We start from the raw sequence: 21,385 nt of genomic DNA on the forward strand, positions 1-21,385 counted from the left end.
ATTATACAAAAATTCGGATTCAAGATCATCCAAACAAAGTATGAACACGAATGAATCTATTTTAACACAACAAACATGACGGATTAAAACGATTAAATCAATATATTTCCTTTAACACAACTAAATTCTTTTTAGACAAATAACAAGATCGACGAATAAACAATTATGAACTTAAACTTAACAATATTAACAATTTCTAACAATACATAAACTCATGAAACAAATTGAAGAAATAGTTAATTAAATTTCAATTTGAATCTAACAAACATCATACTAACAAATATTCACTTAAACAATAATACAAACATGAAATGAATATGAAAACAACTAATTAAACTTCTATTTTGAAATCTGAAAATTAATTTAACAAACAACATGAACATGAACAAAACCAAAAAATCAAATATCTAACCATAGACATGAACAAAGCAAACATTCGCCGATTTTAGATTCGAAAAATATCAAAACAAAATAACGGACAAAATAAAATTCAAAAACTACTAACCGGATTGAAACGACGAACAACGACCAAACAAACAATGAACTTGACGTGCCTCGACCAAAACGAAGAAGACAGAAGGAAAGGAGCAGCAGTCCGCAGCTTCAACCCAGCTGAAAACGACGAGAAGCGGAAGCAAGCCGGAGCAGCGAGCAGCAGCAGTCGCGGACAGCAATGGACGACGACATGGTCGACGTCGAAGCTCGTCCATGGTTGGACGTAGTAGAAGGCAGAAGAAAATGGAACGCAGCAGTAGCAGATGCGTGAGCGGACAGCCATGGCATCTTGGTTCGTTTTGTATTGTTCCGGCGTGGCTGGGGTCGTTCGGAGGTGGTGTTTGGACGGAAAAGATCTAAGCAACCACAGCAGTAGCTCGACGTGCTCGTAAGGAGGAAAAGAAGCAACATGGTCAGCCATAAACGTCGAGCTCAAGCTTGAGCTCGACGAGCCTCATCAATGGCGGATAGGGCTAGGGAATTTGGACGAAGAAGAAGGAGATGAAGACGATGTAGCCATGGGTGGTCGGATTTAATGGAGGATCGCCGGAGAGGTTTTGGAGAGGAAGAAGATAGGGTGGCCATTGTTGGCTTTCTTGAAGCTTGAGGATGAAGAAGAAAGAAAGAGGGGGGGATCTCTTAGTCTTTAGGGTTTTCTTCTTTTAATTTTTGTTTTGTTTTGTTTTGTAAAATGTAAGACAAAGGGGTTTGGGTCTTTTGGGTTATGGACTGGGTCGACCCAGTTCGAAATGGACTGGGTCGTAGGGAAGATTGGGCCATTTTTTGGGCTTGTGGCTTAAATTTGAAGAAGAGGCCCAATTCCGACTTTCTTTATATTTTCGCTCTCTTTTCTTCTTTTATTTCTCTAAAACTAAATTATAAAAATACTTAAACTATTATTAAGAACTAAATTAAGTTATAAAAGCGCAAATTAACTCCCAATAATAATTAATGCACAATTAAATAATAATTAAGCATAAAATTGTATATTTGGACATAAAATGCTAAAAATGCAAACGATGCCTATTTTTGTAATTTTTAAATTTTTGTAAAACAAATTTAATTACTAACAATTGTAGAATTAAATCCTACATGCAAAATGCGATATATTTTTGTATATTTTATTAATTTAGCAAATAAACACGCACAGACAAATACAAATAATTATTCAAAATATCACAAAATTGCACACCAAAGAAAAATCATTTTATTTTTTGAATTCTTTGGGAGTAATTCTCATATAGGGCAAAAATCACGTGCTTACAGATGCTAAGACTCGGTATCCTCATCTAGAAAAGCTTGCACTTGCATTAATTATGGCATCTAGGAAATTAAGACCTTATTTTCAATGTCATCCCATCTATGTAGTAACTACATATCCCCTACATAATATATTACATAAACACGAGTTATCAGGTAGGTTAGCCAAGTGGGCCATAGAGTTAAGTGAATATGACATTACATATCAACCTAGAACTACAAAAAAGTCACGAGTGTTGGCAGATTTTGTGGCAGATTTTAGCCAAGGGATGCAACTAGAAGCAGAAAAAACTACAGGTATTCAACGGGTCTAATCCAGGAACTTGGACTTTATTTATTGATGGTTCATCAAATGTGAAAGGGGCATGTCTAGGAATTGTTTTAGTACCACCTACGGGTGAAACCATACGACAAGCCATAAAATGTCACCTTGTTACTAACAATGAGGTAGAGTATGACGTTGTGATTGCAGGTTTAGAACTGGCACGCGAGCTTGGCATAGAACAGGTCGTAATCAAAAGCGATTCACAGCTCGTAGTTAACCAAATACTGGGGACTTAAATAGCCAGAGAGGCAAGAATGCAGCAATACCTGGAAAAGGCACGTGATCTGGTTAGGTAATTCCAAACCTGGAAGGTTGTACAGATACCAAGAGAAGAAAATATCGAGGCGGATGCCCTAGCTAATCTTGCATCTGCGGCAGAAATGACAAATGATGAAAATGCTTCTGTAATTTATTTATTTCATTCAGTACTTGATCAAGACAAAAACTAGGTAAATTTCAATAATTTAACTTAGGATTGGAGGAACGAGATTATCACTTTTTTGCAGTATTGAATTGTCCCTGAAGATAAAAAAAAAGGCTCAAGCACTTCGCAAAAAGGTTCTCGGTACTGTTTAAAGCAAGGTAATCTTTATTGTAAAATGTTCGGTAGTCCCCTAGCAAGATGTCTTGGTCCTTCTTAAACAGAGTATGTGATGAGAGAAATACACGAGGGGCATTGTGGAAATCACACGGAAGGAAGATCCTTAGTAAAAACCATGATTAGAGCCGGTTATTATTGGCCCAAAATGGAAGAAGACGCGGAAAATTTTGTGGCTAAATGTGATAGGTGCCAAAGATACGATAACAATATGCATAGACCTGCAGAATTATTACATCCGATCATTGAACCGTGGCCTTTTATGAAGTGGGGGATGGATATCGTGGGTCCACTACCATAAGCCAAAGGCAAGGTAAGATTTTTGCTAGTACTCACTGATTACTTTACTAAGTGGGTAGAAGCAGGAGCTTTTAAACAGGTATGAGAAAAAGAGGTCAGAGATTTCATTTGGCAAAACATCATATGCCGGTTCGGTGTACCAAAGGAAATTGTATGTGATAATGGCCCGCAATTTATAGGCACACAAATCACAGAATTTTTTCAGAGTTGGAAAATTAAAAGGATTACTTCAACGCCTTACCATCTAGTGGGTAATGGAAAAGCTGAATCAATAAATAAAGTCATTATCAACAATCTAAATAAAAGGTTGGAGGAATCCAAAGGCAATTGGCTAGAGGTGTTACCTGGAGTCTTGTGGACTTATTGCACAACCGCAAAAACAAGTACGAGGGAAACACCATTCTCACTTGTATACGGAGCTGAAGCCTTGATCCCAGTCGAGATAGGAGAGCTAAGCACAAGATATACAAAAGCAACTGAGGAGTCAAATGAAGAAGAAATACGAATAAACCTGGATTTACTTGAAGAAAGGAGGGAAGCTGCATTAATAAGGATGGCAACGCAAAAACAAGTTAGGGAACAATACTTTAATCGGAAGCTCGTCTCAGATACTTCAAGATTGGGGACTTCGTACTCAAGAAAGTTTTCCAATCAACGAGGGCAGCTAATGCAGGAAAGTTAAGTCTAACTTGGGAAGGACCTTATAAGGTTCACGGTATCGCAGGAAAAGGAGTATGCGAGCTGAAAACAATGGATGACAAGATTCTACCTTCACATTGGAATGTTGTTCATTTGAAGAGATGCTATTTCTAAGGAAAAGAAATATCTACGGGCAGGTACCCTCATTTTAAAATTTTATTTTTGAATTGCTAAAATTTTACTAACGATTTTAGATGATAGGCAAAACGCTAGCCGCACTAAATAATGAATTACGACCTACAAGACACGTGGAAAAAAAATATAATTTCCGGTCTAGGGTTACAATTATTCTGATAGAAATTTATGGGTTAAGCAGTCTTCATCTAAAATCATACCTCCGAGTCCCGTATGTTTTTTCTTTTCAGGAAAAGGACCGCATGGAAAGAGTAATCAAGTGCTCGAGATTTCATACTTCAAAGCTCAAACACTTGGGGGACTATATAATATACATAGGACATATGTATAAAGAAGGCAAAGAAGATTAATTTAAGATAAATTCAAGTCAAGCCCAAAAGTCTACTCATCAAATGTATAAAGTGCAGAGCAAAGTCACGAGCCAAATAACACAAGCCAGTCAAAAAACCTTCATATAGATTTCAAAATCTTATGATGTCTAGGTTAAAGGCAATGTTTAGCCGTGGGTTATTAAAAAAACCCTTAGATTTTATTTTTTGCAAATCTGTTGTAAAGAAAATAGTTACAAAAAAGTTATAGAAGATATTTGAATGCGTGTAAGTTTTTATAAAAACTTTATCAAAGTTATTTCAATAAACATGTGTGTTCCTATTCTTTTTTCGTATATTTACACCGTTATGAAGTTGAGACGTCTACTTCATTAAGTGTCGAATATAAAAGGGTCCTCTTTTATAAATTTATGTTTGATTCAGATATCCATAAAGTAAATAAAGCATTTTTAAAACAAAAAATGCAAAAAGGGTAAGACAAAAACTCACGAATTAACAAACAAAACCTTAAATATAAAGGCAAAAAAGAGCAAAACAGAAGCTCAAGATAATTAACTCAAACAAAAACTTCATAGTATTAAGTTTAGACTAGGTATGAACGTAGTCATAAACTGATTGTCATTTATACAAAATGCCCCGAAAAGGTATGGGGACTTGTCATTTCCAAAAACCAAAACCCCAAATAGGACTAGGGGTAAAACCACCAAGAAAAAAAAGAGTTACACTTCATAAACTTTCACTAAGGGGCAGAAGAAAGATCTAAAGCGGTATCATTAGCAGCAGAAGGTTCGAGTTGACTTGAAGGAGCTGGGGCATTCACCGTACCCATATCATCTTCAACATGCTCAGGAGTCTCAGCCATGGGAGAATGAAAATCTTGTCCTTGCTAAGTTTTTTCAATGGTGTCCTTTATCTTGGCTAACTCAGCATCCAAGTTGAAACCCTCTTGGCTAGCCTCCACAAGGGTATCATGATGTGTGTTTAAAATAACCGAACTCACTTCAATAGCAGTCTTGTCCTCAAAAATCTCATAATCTCTCTCCCATTGATCGATCTCGTTTTTGAGCTTTTCATTCTCAGCGAAGGCAGTATCATAAGAAGATTGCAGAGGAGCAAGTGAACTTTCTAAAAAACTGACTTTATTAGAAGACTCACGGAGATCTTCTTGGGTCTGATTAAGTGTTTGCATGAGTTCACCGGTGTAAACCTCTTTCTCGCTTTGTAAAGCCTTTAACCCTTTAATCTCTTCACTAGCCTCAGAGAGTTGCTCAGAAAATGATGTCTCGAGGAGATTTTTGTCCTTGTCAGCTTGATTTGAGGAAGCCTTCTCAACTGCTAATTCTGAAGTCAAAACCTTCAACTGCTGCTCTAAGGTGCACTTGCTTTCTTCTAACATTTCCATATCAAATTGAAGGCTTTCATATTGTTCTTTCCAGTTGTCTACTTCAATCTGATAATCATGCATTAACTGCTCCGTATGAGAAACCCTCTTCATCATCCCTGTGCCAATAAGATTGATCTAAAAAGAAGAAAAGGGTAAGAATCTTAATAAAAGAAGGACGGAATAAAGTGTGAAAAGTAACAAATACCTTTAATGATGACTGCACTATGTCATTCATCCAAGTCAAAGAGATGTGACTCTCGAGCTTGAATTTCTCAACTGGACCGATCAGAGGTTTCAACCATACGTCAGCTCGACCTGACTTTTTCAAAAGGTTACCATCGGCAGAGACCTCAATGGTAATTTGCTTCATCGTTCCACTTCAACTCGAGGAACCAACCTTAGTACAAGGGACAATAGTAGGGGGAACTGTGGAAGAAGTCATAACGAAGAAGTCATACTAAGGAACCAACCTCAGTAGTAGGGGGAACAGCTTTGGGAGGAGCAGTAACGGTAGCAGTCATAACTGGCAAAGAACGCTTCACAGGGACAAGCATGGTAAAATAGGCAAGGGGTACTTCATCAGAAACTAAATCTAAATTGTCATTATCCAACCCACGAGAAAAAAGTTGATCAACAGAGTCACGAGCTGCCGCAAGAGTATCATCATCAGAGCTCACCAAGGTGGCTTCAACGGGCTCGGTTATGGGAACAAAACGGGGAGGAGTTGCTTCATCATCTGAAAAGACACGTGTTCTGGCCCGCGGCCTTTTAATCAAGGAACCTCCATCCTATTCTTCCTCTTCTTCAGAATCCTGGGTTGTATCAGCCTTCCTTTTCAATAAAGAACCCAAGATTATCTCTTGAGCTCTTTCCAAATAAACTCTGGAAGCTACGATAGCATCAACACTTACACCTCGAATGGGAAATCCTGATAAAAATAATGATCAAAACAAATTCTAAATAAAAGGTGAATAAAAGTGTGAAGAAGAGATGAGAAAAGCATTTACCATGAGTTTTCACCTTCCAACCAAACCTATGCGAAAGGTTTTTCCAAGATCTACCTTCGATTGGAGCAACATTCAATAACTTTCCTACCCAACCACGGAAATTGGGAATCTCATCAACAGTTCCCATGGTTGCTGGAAAAGAGAAAATGTCAAAAAGTAGCGGAAAAAAAAAGGGAAAGGATAGAAAAAGTTGTAAAAGGAAAACTTACGTACAAAATTCCACTTCTCAGGAAATGGAACATTTTCTTCGCCCGCTAAACCAACAGTGGGGGGCAGACTGACATACCAGCCACGGTCTTTATCATCCTCTGGGCTAACTAACACTCTCTTACTTCTCGCTACTAAAGTGAAAATCCCATGACGGAAAAGTTTAGGGGAGTAGAGATGAATCAAATGGAAGAAAGTAAAAGGCAAATTAGCCAACTTTGTTAAATGCCTTAAACATACAACAGCTCTCCACACAATGAGGTCAATCTGTCCTAAGCAAACGTCGAAAAAACGACATAATTCAATGCTAACAGGATCAATGGGGGGTTTAAAATTCAGCGTAAAAGGGCATGTATACACAAAACAAAACCCGGTCAAGTAAGATGTAATTCTTTGGTTTGCATTAGGAATTATAATAGGGAAATCAGGCCTCCAGTGGCAATCCCTACGAACAACAGAGGCCAGGCCTTCACTGATTTGAGATGGGTAAATATCAGCACGATCTAAAGAAGACATAGAAGAAACTTGGTTTCTGATCGATTCTCTATCTATGTAAAAAGATAGTTCAGCAGGAACAATTTCATCTACTAAAGGCTCACGAAGGGGTTCATTAGAATCTTTACCTCTAGATGAAGATCTATAGGAAAGAGAACCCCTAGTTTTAGAAAGTAGAGTAGAACTCACTGGAGGTATAGAAGAACCCCGTATCGATGAGACCCTAAACTACGTAATCTTCCTCCTCTTCTGCTTCTAATAGAAGCAAGAAGAAGGTCATCAACAATGGGGACTCTTCGAGGGTTAGGGTTTGAAGAAGATATAGCAGTACGAGAAAGAAGAAAACAAGAGTGAATATTCTAAACTTTTTATGAGAATGATAATGACGAAAGCTATATTTATACTCAGAAGCAACCGTCAAAGAAAAGGTGTCATGATGGAAACTGACGCTTCGTAATTGGTGAAGCAGCAAAAAAGTCCTAAAAGATGCTGCAAAGTTGCAGAACCAATCAAAAGATGCCATGCGTCATGAGCATTAAATGGAAGTGACACATAAAGCATCAGTTCCAGAGAAGGTGTAATGGCGGCAAAATTTCCCGCTTTAATGAGATCTACTTCCCAAATATTCTATTGATGAATAAATGGCAAGTGGGGGGACTATCTGTATTGGGGAAAATCAAGTTCATGTATCGAATTAATTATGAGGTGACATGTCATGACACGTGGACTGGTAAAGAAATGACAGTTGGCAAAGAATAGTTAAAGAGGCACGAGCTTCAGCAGGCATGGGCCAAGATCCAAGAAAACCAGAAGGGATAGGTGTTCGGACCTCTTGATATTCTGAAGACGCATCGGAAGAATGAACATAAAAAGGGGTATAGATACGTATTATTGGTAATTAATAGGCATTAATTACGGAAAACGTTACGATTGCTAATTATAACGTTATATTAAATGTCATTAATTGTCCATAATGACTCCATTATGAAAGGAGAGAAATGTATTACTTAGAAATAGCTATAAAAGGTGAGGAATGAATATTTGTAAGGACACGAAATACTATTGGAATATACTGATTTACTTTGCTTTCTATTCAGTTACTATTTACATCAATTATTCCTATTTCTACTTGATTATCAGTAACCCAAGTTCTTCTAAAAATAAGCTTTGACCAAAATTCTCATTTTTGGTTAAACAGAACTCACGACCTATAGGTCACAACGGGCATAACTTGACTGTTGTTCAAAGGTTTCCCTTTAATCAATCAACAAATGTGGATCTAAAGCGGGTCTGTGAGTTCAGTTGAATATTTTTGCTTTCGACTGGAATTATGAGTACATAAAAAGGTAAAATTACATACATATAATAAAATCATTCTTATTTTATAAATACACCGAATTTAGATTTTGGATTCGCGTCTACATGCCAACCACTACGTACAAACTTGTAATCATTAATTTGTGAGTTTTTTATATTTGCTTCCTTCACCTTCTCAACACAAAAAGAAAGTGGCTTATTCACATTCCTTCACCTCCTTGCTGGCTTTTGATTATGTGAAGGATGAAGTTGTTTGACCAAAAAAGTATAAAACCCTTTTATCGAACTAATTACTAGAGATATAGAAGGTAAATCTTAGTCAAACATTATTAATCATAGATCCGAATATATAAAGTACGAAAATCGAAGAAGAACATGAATGTGTAATGTTTCTTGATATAATGATCATACATCATATGTGAATTATAAGCTTACATACAAGATAGACTTGCACCACAATCATGGAAGCAAGGGAGGGGAAGAGAAGGAACTGTTGATGAGAGAGAGATTTTCCTTTGTTGGTTCCCTCCTCATGTCCAGCTAGAATCCCCCTTATCTGGGCTCAGCTCCCCACATATATATATTAGCAATTCTCTCTTTTATCCAATAGTCTTTGACCTGCGTGCTCTCCTAGTGCCCCCCATCGCTCACCCAAACATCACACTCGTTCTGCGGTGTAAGCTTTTCGACGATTTGACCCCGACAATAGCCGAGGTGCTATTTACTATCATGCCTCGTGGGCATGATTACCGGTCGGCCTCTTATCATTCCTTTTAAGAACAGCCATCTTATGGCCAGATTTTGACCCATACAGTTAGTCCCTCCGTCCGTCAAGGTCGCCTCTTGGCGAGCTCAATGGACAGACTTTGTTGATTCAAAAGTTAGGAGAATTTTGAACATTACGCGTTGAACGAGATCCTTAGGTCGAGGTGGCGACGTGACGCTTCAATGGTGCCATTGAACTGTTATGTTAGTTCAGAGCTGAATCGTTGCATCGATCCGAAACATCGTGACTACCCATTATACATTATTATGGCGCACGTTTCCCAAGCACTGTATCGTTTCCCGTGCCCTTTCAGTTTTTTGGTTGGTGGCTCTTGGGTTTACCGCTCAGGACATGTGTTCCTATAAATAGGAGGAAACCCAAGAGCCGCCAACCAAAAAACTGAAAGGGCATTAATTGGTTTAGCATTTGTTTGCTCAAACAATTTGGCGCCGTCTGTGGGGATTTCTTAGCCAAATTTCTTAGTTTCCTTTAGATCCAGAACCGATGAAATGTCACTACCCACTCGAAAGAGCGGTAAGTAAGCGTTCGAGACAACCGTACCGATGTAGGTCAGGTTGCTACATAAAGTAGAAGTTATAACGAGTGTCTATGCAAAATCAACGTCTCGCCTATAATGATAGGTTTTGCATGGAGGATGCACGTTCAAAATAGAATCACGGTCATCTGGCTGGTCATGAGGAGGGAACCAACAAAGGAAAATCTCTCTCTCATCAACAGTTCCTTCTCTTCCCCTCCCTTGCTTCCATGAGTGTGGTGCAAGTCTATCTTGTATGTAAGCTTATCATTCACATCTGATGTATGATCATTATATCAAGAAACATTACACATTCATGTTCGTCTTCGATTTTCGTGCTTTATATATTTGGATCTAGGGTTAATTATGTTTGGCTAAGATTTACTTTCTATATCTCTAATAATTAGTTCGACGAAAGGGTTTTATACCTTTTTTGGTCAAACAGAAATGCAGATGATGGTCTTAGCAATTTTGTATATTCTTTATATACGTGGGAACTATAGTTAATGGGATATAATACAGGAATTGATGTATTGAGAAATTCATAAATACAATTAAGACTTTATTTTCTCGCTGATAAAGGCATTGATCACCTCCAACTTTAGAATTACATAAGGTTTAGTTTTCAAAATACCTTCTTACGAGTACTTTCTAGAAATTGTTAGGAAAAGTAGTTTGGTGAAAAAGAGGGTACCGTTTGGAAGGTAAAAGTTTACTCGCGACCAAACAAATGAATGAAAGATGTGTCATGCATATATAAGTTTAACTACAGTTAAATTGATACTCACTTGAATTTGTGACTCTTATAGTTTGTTTGTTTGGTATAAACAGTGGGTGATGAGTATTTGTCTATTTGGAATAATACACGCGGGTTAGACTCTAATGACTTTCTAATCACCATTTGTCCAGTTAAGTGTTCCTACTAAAAATTTAAAATGGATCACATAAATGTTGGGTCGTGTTGGAGTTTGTTGGACCCAGTCCGTTTTGTAGGTCTTTATTGGGGTGAAATTAAAAAATAGCCAAGTAATTGAAATTTTGATCACTTTTCATGTAAAGATAAATATGAACGAAAACACAGTTTAAAATCCGAAAAATACTCCAGCATAATATACTGGAATTCCAGTATAATATACTGGAGGTTCAGTATACTTTGTTAGAACTCCAGTATACTTCCAGCATATTATACTGGAGTTCCAGTCTAATATACCGGTCCAGCATAATATGCTGGAAGTTCATACACAAGTACACCGATCTCCAGTATATTATGCTGGAACTTTTCGTGTTGCAGCAAAATAGTGGCTATTTTTCAATAACTTTGTAAATGTTGGCTATTTTTTAATGACTAGTCCGAAAACTGGCTAGCCCGTGCTATTTTTACCCTTCATTGACTACTTTGTGGGGCATTTGCATCTATACCCACTTTTTGGATCACGTTTTACCTTGTGCCCGCTTTGCAAAACAAATTGCAAGTGTACCCACTTTTTCGCGTAACTTCAGCATACGGGGCTGAAGTAGCAAAAGCAATCACGCAAAACTTCAGCATTCTAGTATACGGGACCCAAGTGTGCTGAAGTTTTTGTTTTGTAACTGGCGAACTTCAGCTCTAGAGCTGAAGTTTTTGTTTTGTAATTGGAGAACTTCAGCTCTAGAAGTTCTTTGTTCACTTTGGTAATTTCCTTTTCAACTTCTGGCCTTAAGGACTCCAGCTCACGAACGACATCCAGTAATTTCTGAAATCACATCCCACTAATGATTAATTCAACATCCATGAGGCTGAAAATATGAACATACAACTTTCACAAATTAGATATTAGAGACACTGCTTAATTACCTTTTTGTAAGGTCTCTTTTCTGTATTACTTGAAGTAATATAGTCTCGGTGGAAAGGTATAATTTCTGATTAAATACTGACAGCACGAACAGAAATATAAAAAAATTTACTCATATACAGGTGTTAATATGCCCTCAAGAAGTTATCAACATGGAAATATATATTTACCCTGCATATCTGAGAAACAGAACGTAGAGATCTATGATATTGTTCTCCTGCCGATGATTGTTTGCCTGTAGGAAAATGAAGTAGAAGTTTAATCACAAGAGGTTGAGGGCGGATTTAATTTTGAGGAGGAGAAGGAGGAGAAAGGGGGCTGAAATTGTTTAAAAAGTGGGTACAAGTTAAAAGTTTTTTCAAAAATGAGTATAAGTTAAATGGGGGCAACCAAATAGGTCGCCCGTGCAATTTTTACCTACTTTGTTGCGTATTCACTTTGGGCCTAACTTTCACCTTTCTCCAGCTTCACTGTAGGCTGCAATTCAGTTCTTAAAATGGATGTTGGGACTTGGGGCTTCTTTATGAGGTCCATTTCCAACAAAGTCATTTGATTGAGGGCTTCAGTCACATGAATCTACCCACTGCAACTGTGACATAGCCCATTGGGCCCATTTATCAAAACTGGAGTTGTACTATGTTTCTGTTGTAAAAATTAGTTGGATTAGTCACTCTTTGGAGCCATCTATTAGGGTTTAGTCATATTTTAAATTATAAAATTAGCCATTGGTTTGGTTAAATTGACACTTTTGCCGCCACTAAAAATATAGAACACAACTCTAGCAATTGGTACTGGAGTTAGAAGTTTTGATAAGTCGAACCCTGGTAAACTATGTTGAAATTTAAAGATTTCCTAAATTTTCAAACCCAGGAACGAATTCTAATTTTTGAACTTTTACTAGTGCAAAATCCGGGAATGATTCCTAGTTTTTTTTTACCTTTACTAGTGCAAAATCCAGGAGCCACTCCTGATTTTTGAATTCACATTGTACTTTTAGCAATTTTGAATCTTTACTAGTGCAAAGTCTAAAATTCAAGAATGATTCCTAGTTTTTGAACATTTACTAATGCAAAATCCATAAATTACTGGCCTTTAAATCTCTATTGGGACAAAATTCATGAATGCTTCATGGTTTTTGAATTTACATTATACTTTTATAATTTTAAATACAAAGTCGATGATAGATTATTGGTTATTGAACTTTTACTAGTGCAAAATTCAGGAACGATTCATGATTATTGAATTCACATTATACTTCAACAATTTTTTAACCTTTAAATATAAAATCCAGGATAGATTACTAGTTTTTGAACTTTTACTAGTGTAAAATACAGGAAAATTCAGGAATGATTTTTTTTTTTTAAAATTCATATTATACTTCAACAATTAAGAGCTAGTGTTTCAGGTCATTCAAACTCTGGGAAGAATTCTTAGATTTTGAATTTACAAATATTCAAGTATAATAGGCATTATTGGAGTTCTTCCCTGTTTTAGGTAGCGGTATCTTTGTCCAGACTTGTATTTTCACATTATGAATAACTATTTTTACATTATGAATAACTATTTTGCCAATACAATTTAAAATATGATTAAACTCTAATACCCGACCTAAAAAGTGACTATTTACTAATTTTTCACTTTTCTATAGTATGTGCCATGACCATAAAAAGGAAATTGATTGTGTTTACTTTACTTGATTGGCTTGAAATTTTCCTTTAGCTTATCTAACTTATAGGTATAAAATGTTCACATTGGAAAAGATATACTTTTATGGTCACTAATATTACGATCCAAATTGCAACTAATAACTGTGCTGTCTTCTGGGAGGCTGCTATGACTATGAGAACCTATTTTAAAGAAAATTTATATTATATCGTGCAAATGGAAAAGTAGCTATTTGGTTGGACTAGAATGATAAATCACACTCTCCTTTCTTTATTGCTTTTTGAATACTCGAATTAACCTCAGATACTTTGTTAATTTACTTATTGACTTTTGGATCAATTTTTAACTGTTAACGACAAATGACTTTGATGAATTAGCGTAATGTACAGTAAATCCTTATTCTACTTTACATTATCCTCTGATTTAATTTTCAGTAATTTCCTATATCAGGTAGAGTCAAAGAAATAAATAATTGAAATTAAAGTCCGAAAAGAAAAAAGATAGATGTCAACAGCTTATAGTCATAAGCTGATCAGTCAACCAAAAGACCTTCCATTCCCTCTTGCTACGTTTATTTTGTTTCCCTGTTCTAAACTTCCAAGCCATGATAATGACTTTAATTTTTATTTTATTTTTTGTAAGATAGTGACGTGAGTAATGTCCGAACCAGTTTGCATGCATTTCAACTATTTTACCGATGTAGCGATGTCTATTACCTTCGACTAGTATAAGTAAATAATATATATTCTAATTTGTAGATAATGACACTCTCTTTCTTTCCGAGAGAAAAGGAAAGGAAATGGAAAAATGAATACCTTAAGTAATAACATACCTTAGAAGTGGAGAGGAATTGTAAAAGTGATGTTACTAAAGTAGTAGTAATATTTACGTCCAATATTTAAGGTGGTTTTTGTAAGAATGCAAAACTATTTTAAAACCAAACATCGAGAAAGAAGAGTTTTTATATTTTGCAAAAACCACAACGACTTTAAAAGAATGAACACAGAGTTTTAAAAAGTCAAATAAAAATAAATAAAACTTAAAGTAGCAACTAAAAGATTCTGGAAATTCTTGCGAAGAAAATGTTTTAAGAAACGCACAGGGGTGGTGATACTGATACGCCTAGGCTTATATAATACACTAATACATGCTTGTTATTTGGTGCAAACATTTCCATTCACTATTAGGAAGTGTTAGAACCATACGCAGGAGAGAAGAAGAAGCATGTTTGGAAAACTTAGCTCAATACATTGATCTGGGCATAGTACCAATTATATACAAGTATAACTAACAATTAGGTACTAAGTATCTAAATTAGCTCTAACATACCACAACTTATAATATGTACACTTAGGCCCCATATCTCTAACTAACTACCTAACTTTTATATACAGCAATACTCTCCCCTCAAGCTGAAGGCTGAAATGTTTATCACACCAAGCTTGCCCAGTAGAAACTGATGTTGAGGTGAGGCCAATCCTTTTGTGAGTATGTCTGCTTGCTGATTCCTTGTAGATATGTACTGTGTTTGCAGAATCCCTTGTTTGAGCTTCTCCCTGATGAAGTGAAAGTCTATTTCAATGTGCTTTGTGCGCTCATGAAAGATGGGGTTAGCAGTGATTTGGATGGCTGCTTTACTATCTGAAAATAGGATGACTGGTTGATGAATTGAGTCCCTAATTCTGCAAACAACCCTCTCAACCACACTATCTCAGCTACTGCAGAAGCCATACTTTTGTATTCAGCTTCAGCACTGCTTCGAGCAACTATGTGTTGCTTCTTTGACCTCCAAGAAATTAAGGAATCACCAAACTTAACAAGGTACCCACTGACAGACCTTCTACTTATTGGACATGCTGCCCAGTCTGAATCACAAAAGCCAGTTAATGCATCTGCTGGTCCTCTTCTCATGATCACTCCCATTCCTGGTGCCTGCTTTAGGTATCTCACTACCCTAGTTGCTGCATCCATGTGAGATCTTGTAGGAGTCTGCATGAATTGACTTAAAATCTGTACTGCATAACTGATGTCTGGTTTGGTGGCTGTAAGGCATAAGAGTTTGCCAATCAGCTTTTGATAGCATGTGGCATCTATCAAAGGATCAGATACTTTACTTCCAATCCCCTTATCATACTCAAGTGAAGTGAGTTTCTGATTGAGTTCTAGGGGTGTAACTGCAGGTTTTGCTCCACTTAAGCCCATCTCTGAGATGAGCTCTAAGGTGTATTTTCTTTGATTAAGAAGAATCACTTGCTTAGACCTTAATACTTTAATTCCTATGAAGTATCTCAGTTCACCTAAATCTTTCACCTTAAATTTTTGATGCAGTACTGACTTGGCCCCATTAATAAGTTCTATACTGCTTCCAGTCAACAGTAAACCATCCACTTAGATTAGGATAATGACAATCTCATTCCTAGACTTCTTAGCGAACAAAGAGTAATCATAAACACTATGGCTGAATCCTGCACTAAGTAAGGCCTCTGTCAGTTCAAGATTCCATTGCCTTGATGCTTGCTTGAGTCAATATAGAGATTTCAACAACCTACAAATCTTTTTCTCCCCTTGTCTTTGAAAACTTTGAAGTAAGTCCATATATACTTCCTCATATATGTCTCCTTGTAAGAAGGCATTGAATACATCCATTTGATAGAGGCTCCAATCTTTAGAAGCAGCTAATGCTATTACTGACCGAACTGTCACTATCTTTGCCACTAGTAAAAAAGTTTCACGATAATCTAAGCCCTCTTGTTGATTATATCCCTTAGCAACCAAAAGAGCCTTAAGTCTTTCCACCTCTCCATCTACTTTGTACTTGATTTTGTAGACCCATTTTGACCCTATCGGTGATTTCTCATGTGGAAAATCCACCACTTCCTATCTCTTGTTGTCCTCCAATGCCTCAATCTCTTGTTTCATAACATGTATCAATCTATCATCCTACACTGCTTCCCTGAAGTTTTGTGGTTCTTTAGTTATGAAAAAAGCCTTGATGTAGCCTTTAGTCTTCTTTGTGACACAATCATAAGATAAGAAGTTGGAAATAGGACAAAGACAATGTGAGCCTTGCTTGGTGGCAACAACATAGTCTTGCATCCAGATAGGGGATGTTTGGTTCTAGTTGATTGCCTGGTGATCATAGTAGGGAGTGGTGATGTAGTAGTTTGTTCCTGCAATGTTACAACATCTCTGCCTGGTGTACTTGCCTGAGCTGTTGTATCTGGTGTAGTTGTGTGATCAGTTGCTGGGGCTGGCACTTCTAATGAGTCATAAGTATCAGCTACCTCTTCATAAGTGTCTGAATAAGATGCTACTTGATCTTGTGCATCTTGATCTGCTGTGCCAGGTGAATCTGCATCTGTATCTGCATGCTCCTCAGATTCAGTAGTATATGTTGCCTCCATGGTATGCAATTCTCCTTGTTGTTGGAATTCAAACACATCAACAATGGGTTCTGAAGCTTGTTGATGTTGTGCTGTGGTAAAAGGGAACACATATTCCCTAAACACAACATCCCTGCTAAAAAAAAGAGTTAGTAGTTCTGTCAAATAGTCTATATCCCTCCTGAGTAGTGGAGTAGCCCATTAGAACAACTTCCTTAGCTCTTGGCCTAAACTTGTCCTCCTTAGATATATTTGTAGTATAACATAGGCATCCAAAGATTCTGAGATGTGCTAGTAAAAGTGATTTGCCATACAACAATTCAAAAGGGCTTTTCCCTCCTAACACTCTAGCAGGAAGTCTGTTTATGAGATAAACAACTATTTGAACACATTCTCCCCAAAATTTGCTTGGTATTTCAGCCTGGAATTCCAATGCTCTGGCAGTGTATAAGATATGCCTGTGCTTTCTTTCAGCCACCCCATTTTATTGTGGGGTGTGCGCACAGCTACTCTGATGAATTACTCCATGACCCTGCATGAACTCATTCCACTGATGATTAAAAAACTCTTTATCATTGTCTGTTCTAATCACTTTAATGCAGGTGTTGAACTGTGTCTTAACCATACAAAAAAACTGCTTTAAGAAAATAATGGTTTCACTTTTCAACTACATTAGAAAAATCCAAGTTGCTCTAATGTAATCATCTACTAATGTAAGGAAGTAATGTTTATTGTCATGAGTAGCAACTTTATAAGGTCCCCATACATCCATGTGAACAAGCTGAAATAGTTTTGTACTTAGATGCTCACTAATAGGAAAAAACCAATCTACATTGTTTGGCCAAAGGACAAATGGAACACTTATTATGTACTGTATTGTCTACTTTATTATGCAAGAAAGAAATATGTTTCATCACTGGTAAAGAAGAATGTCCTAATCTCCTGTGCCAAAGGTCTCCTAAAACAACTTCATTCTTCTGCAATGTGCTGATAAGAGCAGCTGTTAACTGTCTTGTTCCTCTTCCCCTCAGCAAATAGAGTCCACTTGTTTCCTTACCAATCCCCTTCACCCTGCCACTGTAGAGGTCCTGAAAGACACATAGTTTAGGTAGGAAGAGAGCACCACATTGGAATTCTTTGGTTAGTTTTGAGACTGGCATTAGGTTGAACTTGAAGTCATGAACATACAACACATTTTCTAGTTTGTTATCTGCTGAAAATTGTGTGCTACCAATGTGAGTAACATCAGTACTATCTCCATTAGGTAATATCACTTTCTCTCTTTTGCAATTGTCCACACTTTAACCATCATTCAATAATCCTAGTGAAGACGCTATGTGATGTGTGGCCCTGAATCCACTATCCAACTATCATTATAGACATTTGATGCAAGAGACACAATGTTACCTGCCATGCTGCCTGTGTTTGATTGTCATTGTGTGCATCTTTGTTGAGCAACTGCAAAATCTATTGATATTGTGCCTCAATGAAGAAAAAATCTCCTCTTTTTCTATTGTGATGTTCCCTGAGAATTGGAGGATGTTACCGTCACTTTTACATTGTTAACTGCAGTGAAAGGTCCTTTAAGTTTATAATCTCTCCTTTGATTCCCTTTCTTTCCTCTAAAATCCTTAGGATATCCAATAATTTTGAAGCAATTTTCTTTACTGTGGACTTTCATGTGGCAGTGTTCACATTGCAAGAACTGTTTCTTTCTTCTAAATCCTTGACCTCTTCCTGCTTGCATTGCCATATGATATACTTTTTCTGCCATTGCACTACCACCTAAAGATTGTTGACTTTCATCTTGTGATTATAGCATATGCCTGATTGATAGTAGGCTCAGTTGTTTTCATTAAAATCTGCCTTATAGCTTGATCATATGTACTATTCAAGCCCAAGTGCACTATATACTCCTTCGATTTCACACATCCATAGTTTGGGGATGGTGTCAACATATCATACTCTGCCCATAGCTTCTTCAGTTTTGTGAAGTACACAACTACAGAGTCAGATCCCTATGATAGTCGTGAGATTCCTCTGTGCAATTGAAAAATTCTTATTCGATTCACCTTATCAAAGCGTTCCTTTAGATCATCCCACACAGCATGTGCATCTGATGTATAAATGATTCCACTCAATATGTTCATAATTCACGAATGCACTATTGCATTGCATGTCTTCCATTCCTCATGGAAATCATCCTTAATTTATGCTTTAGTGCATGTTCCATTGATGAACCCTAGTTTGTTTTGCCTTAAGTGCAAGTCTCATAGATCTACTCCACAAGCCATAATTTTCAGAGCATATGAGTTGGATTGGAATTAACACCAATCCTGGAGTGTGGGAAGGTTGTAAGAAGAGGATGGGTGTAATCGATCTTCGTTTTCTCCGCCATGGTTGAACAGTCTCATATTCAACTCAATTACACACAATCGAAGAAATTTAAACAAAAACAACAACAAAAACAAAAATTACAACTTCTGCAGAAATTTCACGATCTATTGAGAAATGAAGAAGACAGTAGTGATGACTTTCAATTTGTAGAATATAAGAGAAGGTCTTACTAGGTTGAGCTTCGGAATCCATGAATTTCTCTCCCGTTCTATGATACTATGTTAGAATCATACGCAGAAGAAGAGAGAAGCAGAAGCATGTTTGGAAAACTTAGCTCAATACATTGATCTGGGCATAGTAGCCGACTATATACAAGTATAACTAACAATTAGGTACTAAGTATCTAAATAGCTCTAACATATCACAACTTCTAATATGTACACTTAGGCACCATATCTCTAACTAACTATACCTAACTTCTATATACACCAATAGGAAGATTAGCTTTTATAGGGATTACATCATCACTAAGATTTTATTTTCTTTTATTCTCAACCGCAACCTCTATGTTGAGGTGGATGCAGAATTTAAGTTCTATGAATGCGATCTTTAAGATTTTTAGTATGGAATTGTTATATTTTTAAACTTATGAGTTTATATCTATTATTTGTTACACTTTTAATAGCTAGATTTTTACACTAAATGTATACTACACATCAAAAATATTAAATTTAGATGAACCTACTGTCTCAAGACTATATCCGCCCCTTGCCTCTATGGGATTAATTAATGGTAGTGAATTGACACGTGGATTACAGTACATTAACACATATGTTGTTGGCAGAAATTTAAGTCTTATAACTGAAACATAGTAATATATCACTAAGGGGCTGGGTGTAGACTGTAATGAGATAGATAACATCTCCTGATCATCTTCAATCAAAAGTTTCGGATTCAAAACCAAGAATTTATAGGATCGGTTCGCTCTTAACCATTTTGATCTCGAGTGCGAGTTCTATGCATGGAGGAATCCCTAGTAAGGAGTGTTTTACAATCCTTTTTAATCGTCTTTATGCAATACGAATTCGAGTTAATCGGATCAATCGAAGTATTTGATGTTGTTGCATCTTATGTTATATAATTACTACTTGAGGAGTTGCAGAATTTTTTTCATGAACCAGTTTTTTCTTCGATTATTATTTTTATTATAACAAAATCATATCATTCGTATAAAAATTAATTTACTGATCCTCCATAATTTTAAGTCCGTCATTCTTTTTTGGAATGGATGGAGTATTATTTTGTTTCCATTTGCAAATCACATGGTTTTTGAGATCTTTGTTTAGTGTGTAATAGTTAGCCGTCAACATGACCTTATAAGTCAGTGCGGCTATTGAATACATACATGGAAAAATATCAGCTTAAAGTTTTTCATAAAAGAGGCTCAAATATATGAAATTAAAAATGGGAATATTAAACAATGCAAAAAGTTAGTAAATCAAATAAATGGCACAGGAGATTCTAGAATAAGATAAAAAGTTTTTTTCCCTAGACTAATTTGTTATTTTAACATCTACTTTTGAGTAAATAAAGATTTTGCTGACCAAACAACCAAATATAGAGGCAAAAATAAGTTACATAAGGTTTTTCTTTGTAGTAGAGTTACTCCTATTGCCTATTAAAGCAAAGTAGCAGGATGAATGGTTTAGCATCGAGTTGATATCCTCCGAGATTTTTGAAAGAGAACTATAAATTGTAGAGTTTCAATTTAAAATTACTGCATTGTTATTTAGTATTCAAAACTTATTGATCCAACTAATTCAAATTCGTGCTGCATATAACCTATTAAAAGAGAAATTACTTCTTATACTAGGGATTTCATCATTTTCAGTGTTCGAACTCGAAATCTCTAATTAATGTACCGTAAAAGAATCTCATTCATCCCACCGTACTTTTGGTAATCATACTAAAAAGACGGTCCTTGTGCTGTAATACAATAATATGCAGTTATGCACCTGTACGGTTGATTCGAGTTGATTGCACTCAAGAGTAAAAGGCTTCGTTACTCTGCTAACTATATAACATTTTTCGATAACAATAAAGATTGGTCCTAAAGGACGACATTATTAGAATTTGCCCTGATCTTTAAGGTCCTATTTGTAAGTTTCAACCTTCATATAATATTCTACTATAATATCTTCTATACTTTCAACTATATTTTCGTTCTAAATGTAAAGGTAGAGGCATCTTATTGCGTGCTTTTGTGGAGCTTCTTATAGTCATAGAGTTGAGAGATTTAATAATGTCTATTTTTTC

The 21,385-nt window shown here is 36.3% G+C and overlaps 1 protein-coding gene across 1 annotated transcript; it reads right to left on the minus strand.

The window, feature by feature from the left end:
* Positions 1 to 14,921: 14,921 nt before the first annotated feature.
* On the minus strand, positions 14,922 to 15,551 carry LOC138869943 (secreted RxLR effector protein 161-like). The gene has a single exon (XM_070147470.1). It carries the CDS (start codon positions 15,549 to 15,551, stop codon positions 14,922 to 14,924), a length of 630 nt encoding a protein of 209 aa, XP_070003571.1.
* Between the last annotated feature and the right edge of the window lie 5,834 nt (positions 15,552 to 21,385).

This window comes from Nicotiana sylvestris, chromosome 1 (genome assembly GCF_000393655.2).
Source record: "Nicotiana sylvestris chromosome 1, ASM39365v2, whole genome shotgun sequence".
Lineage (NCBI taxonomy): Eukaryota > Viridiplantae > Streptophyta > Magnoliopsida > Solanales > Solanaceae > Nicotiana > Nicotiana sylvestris.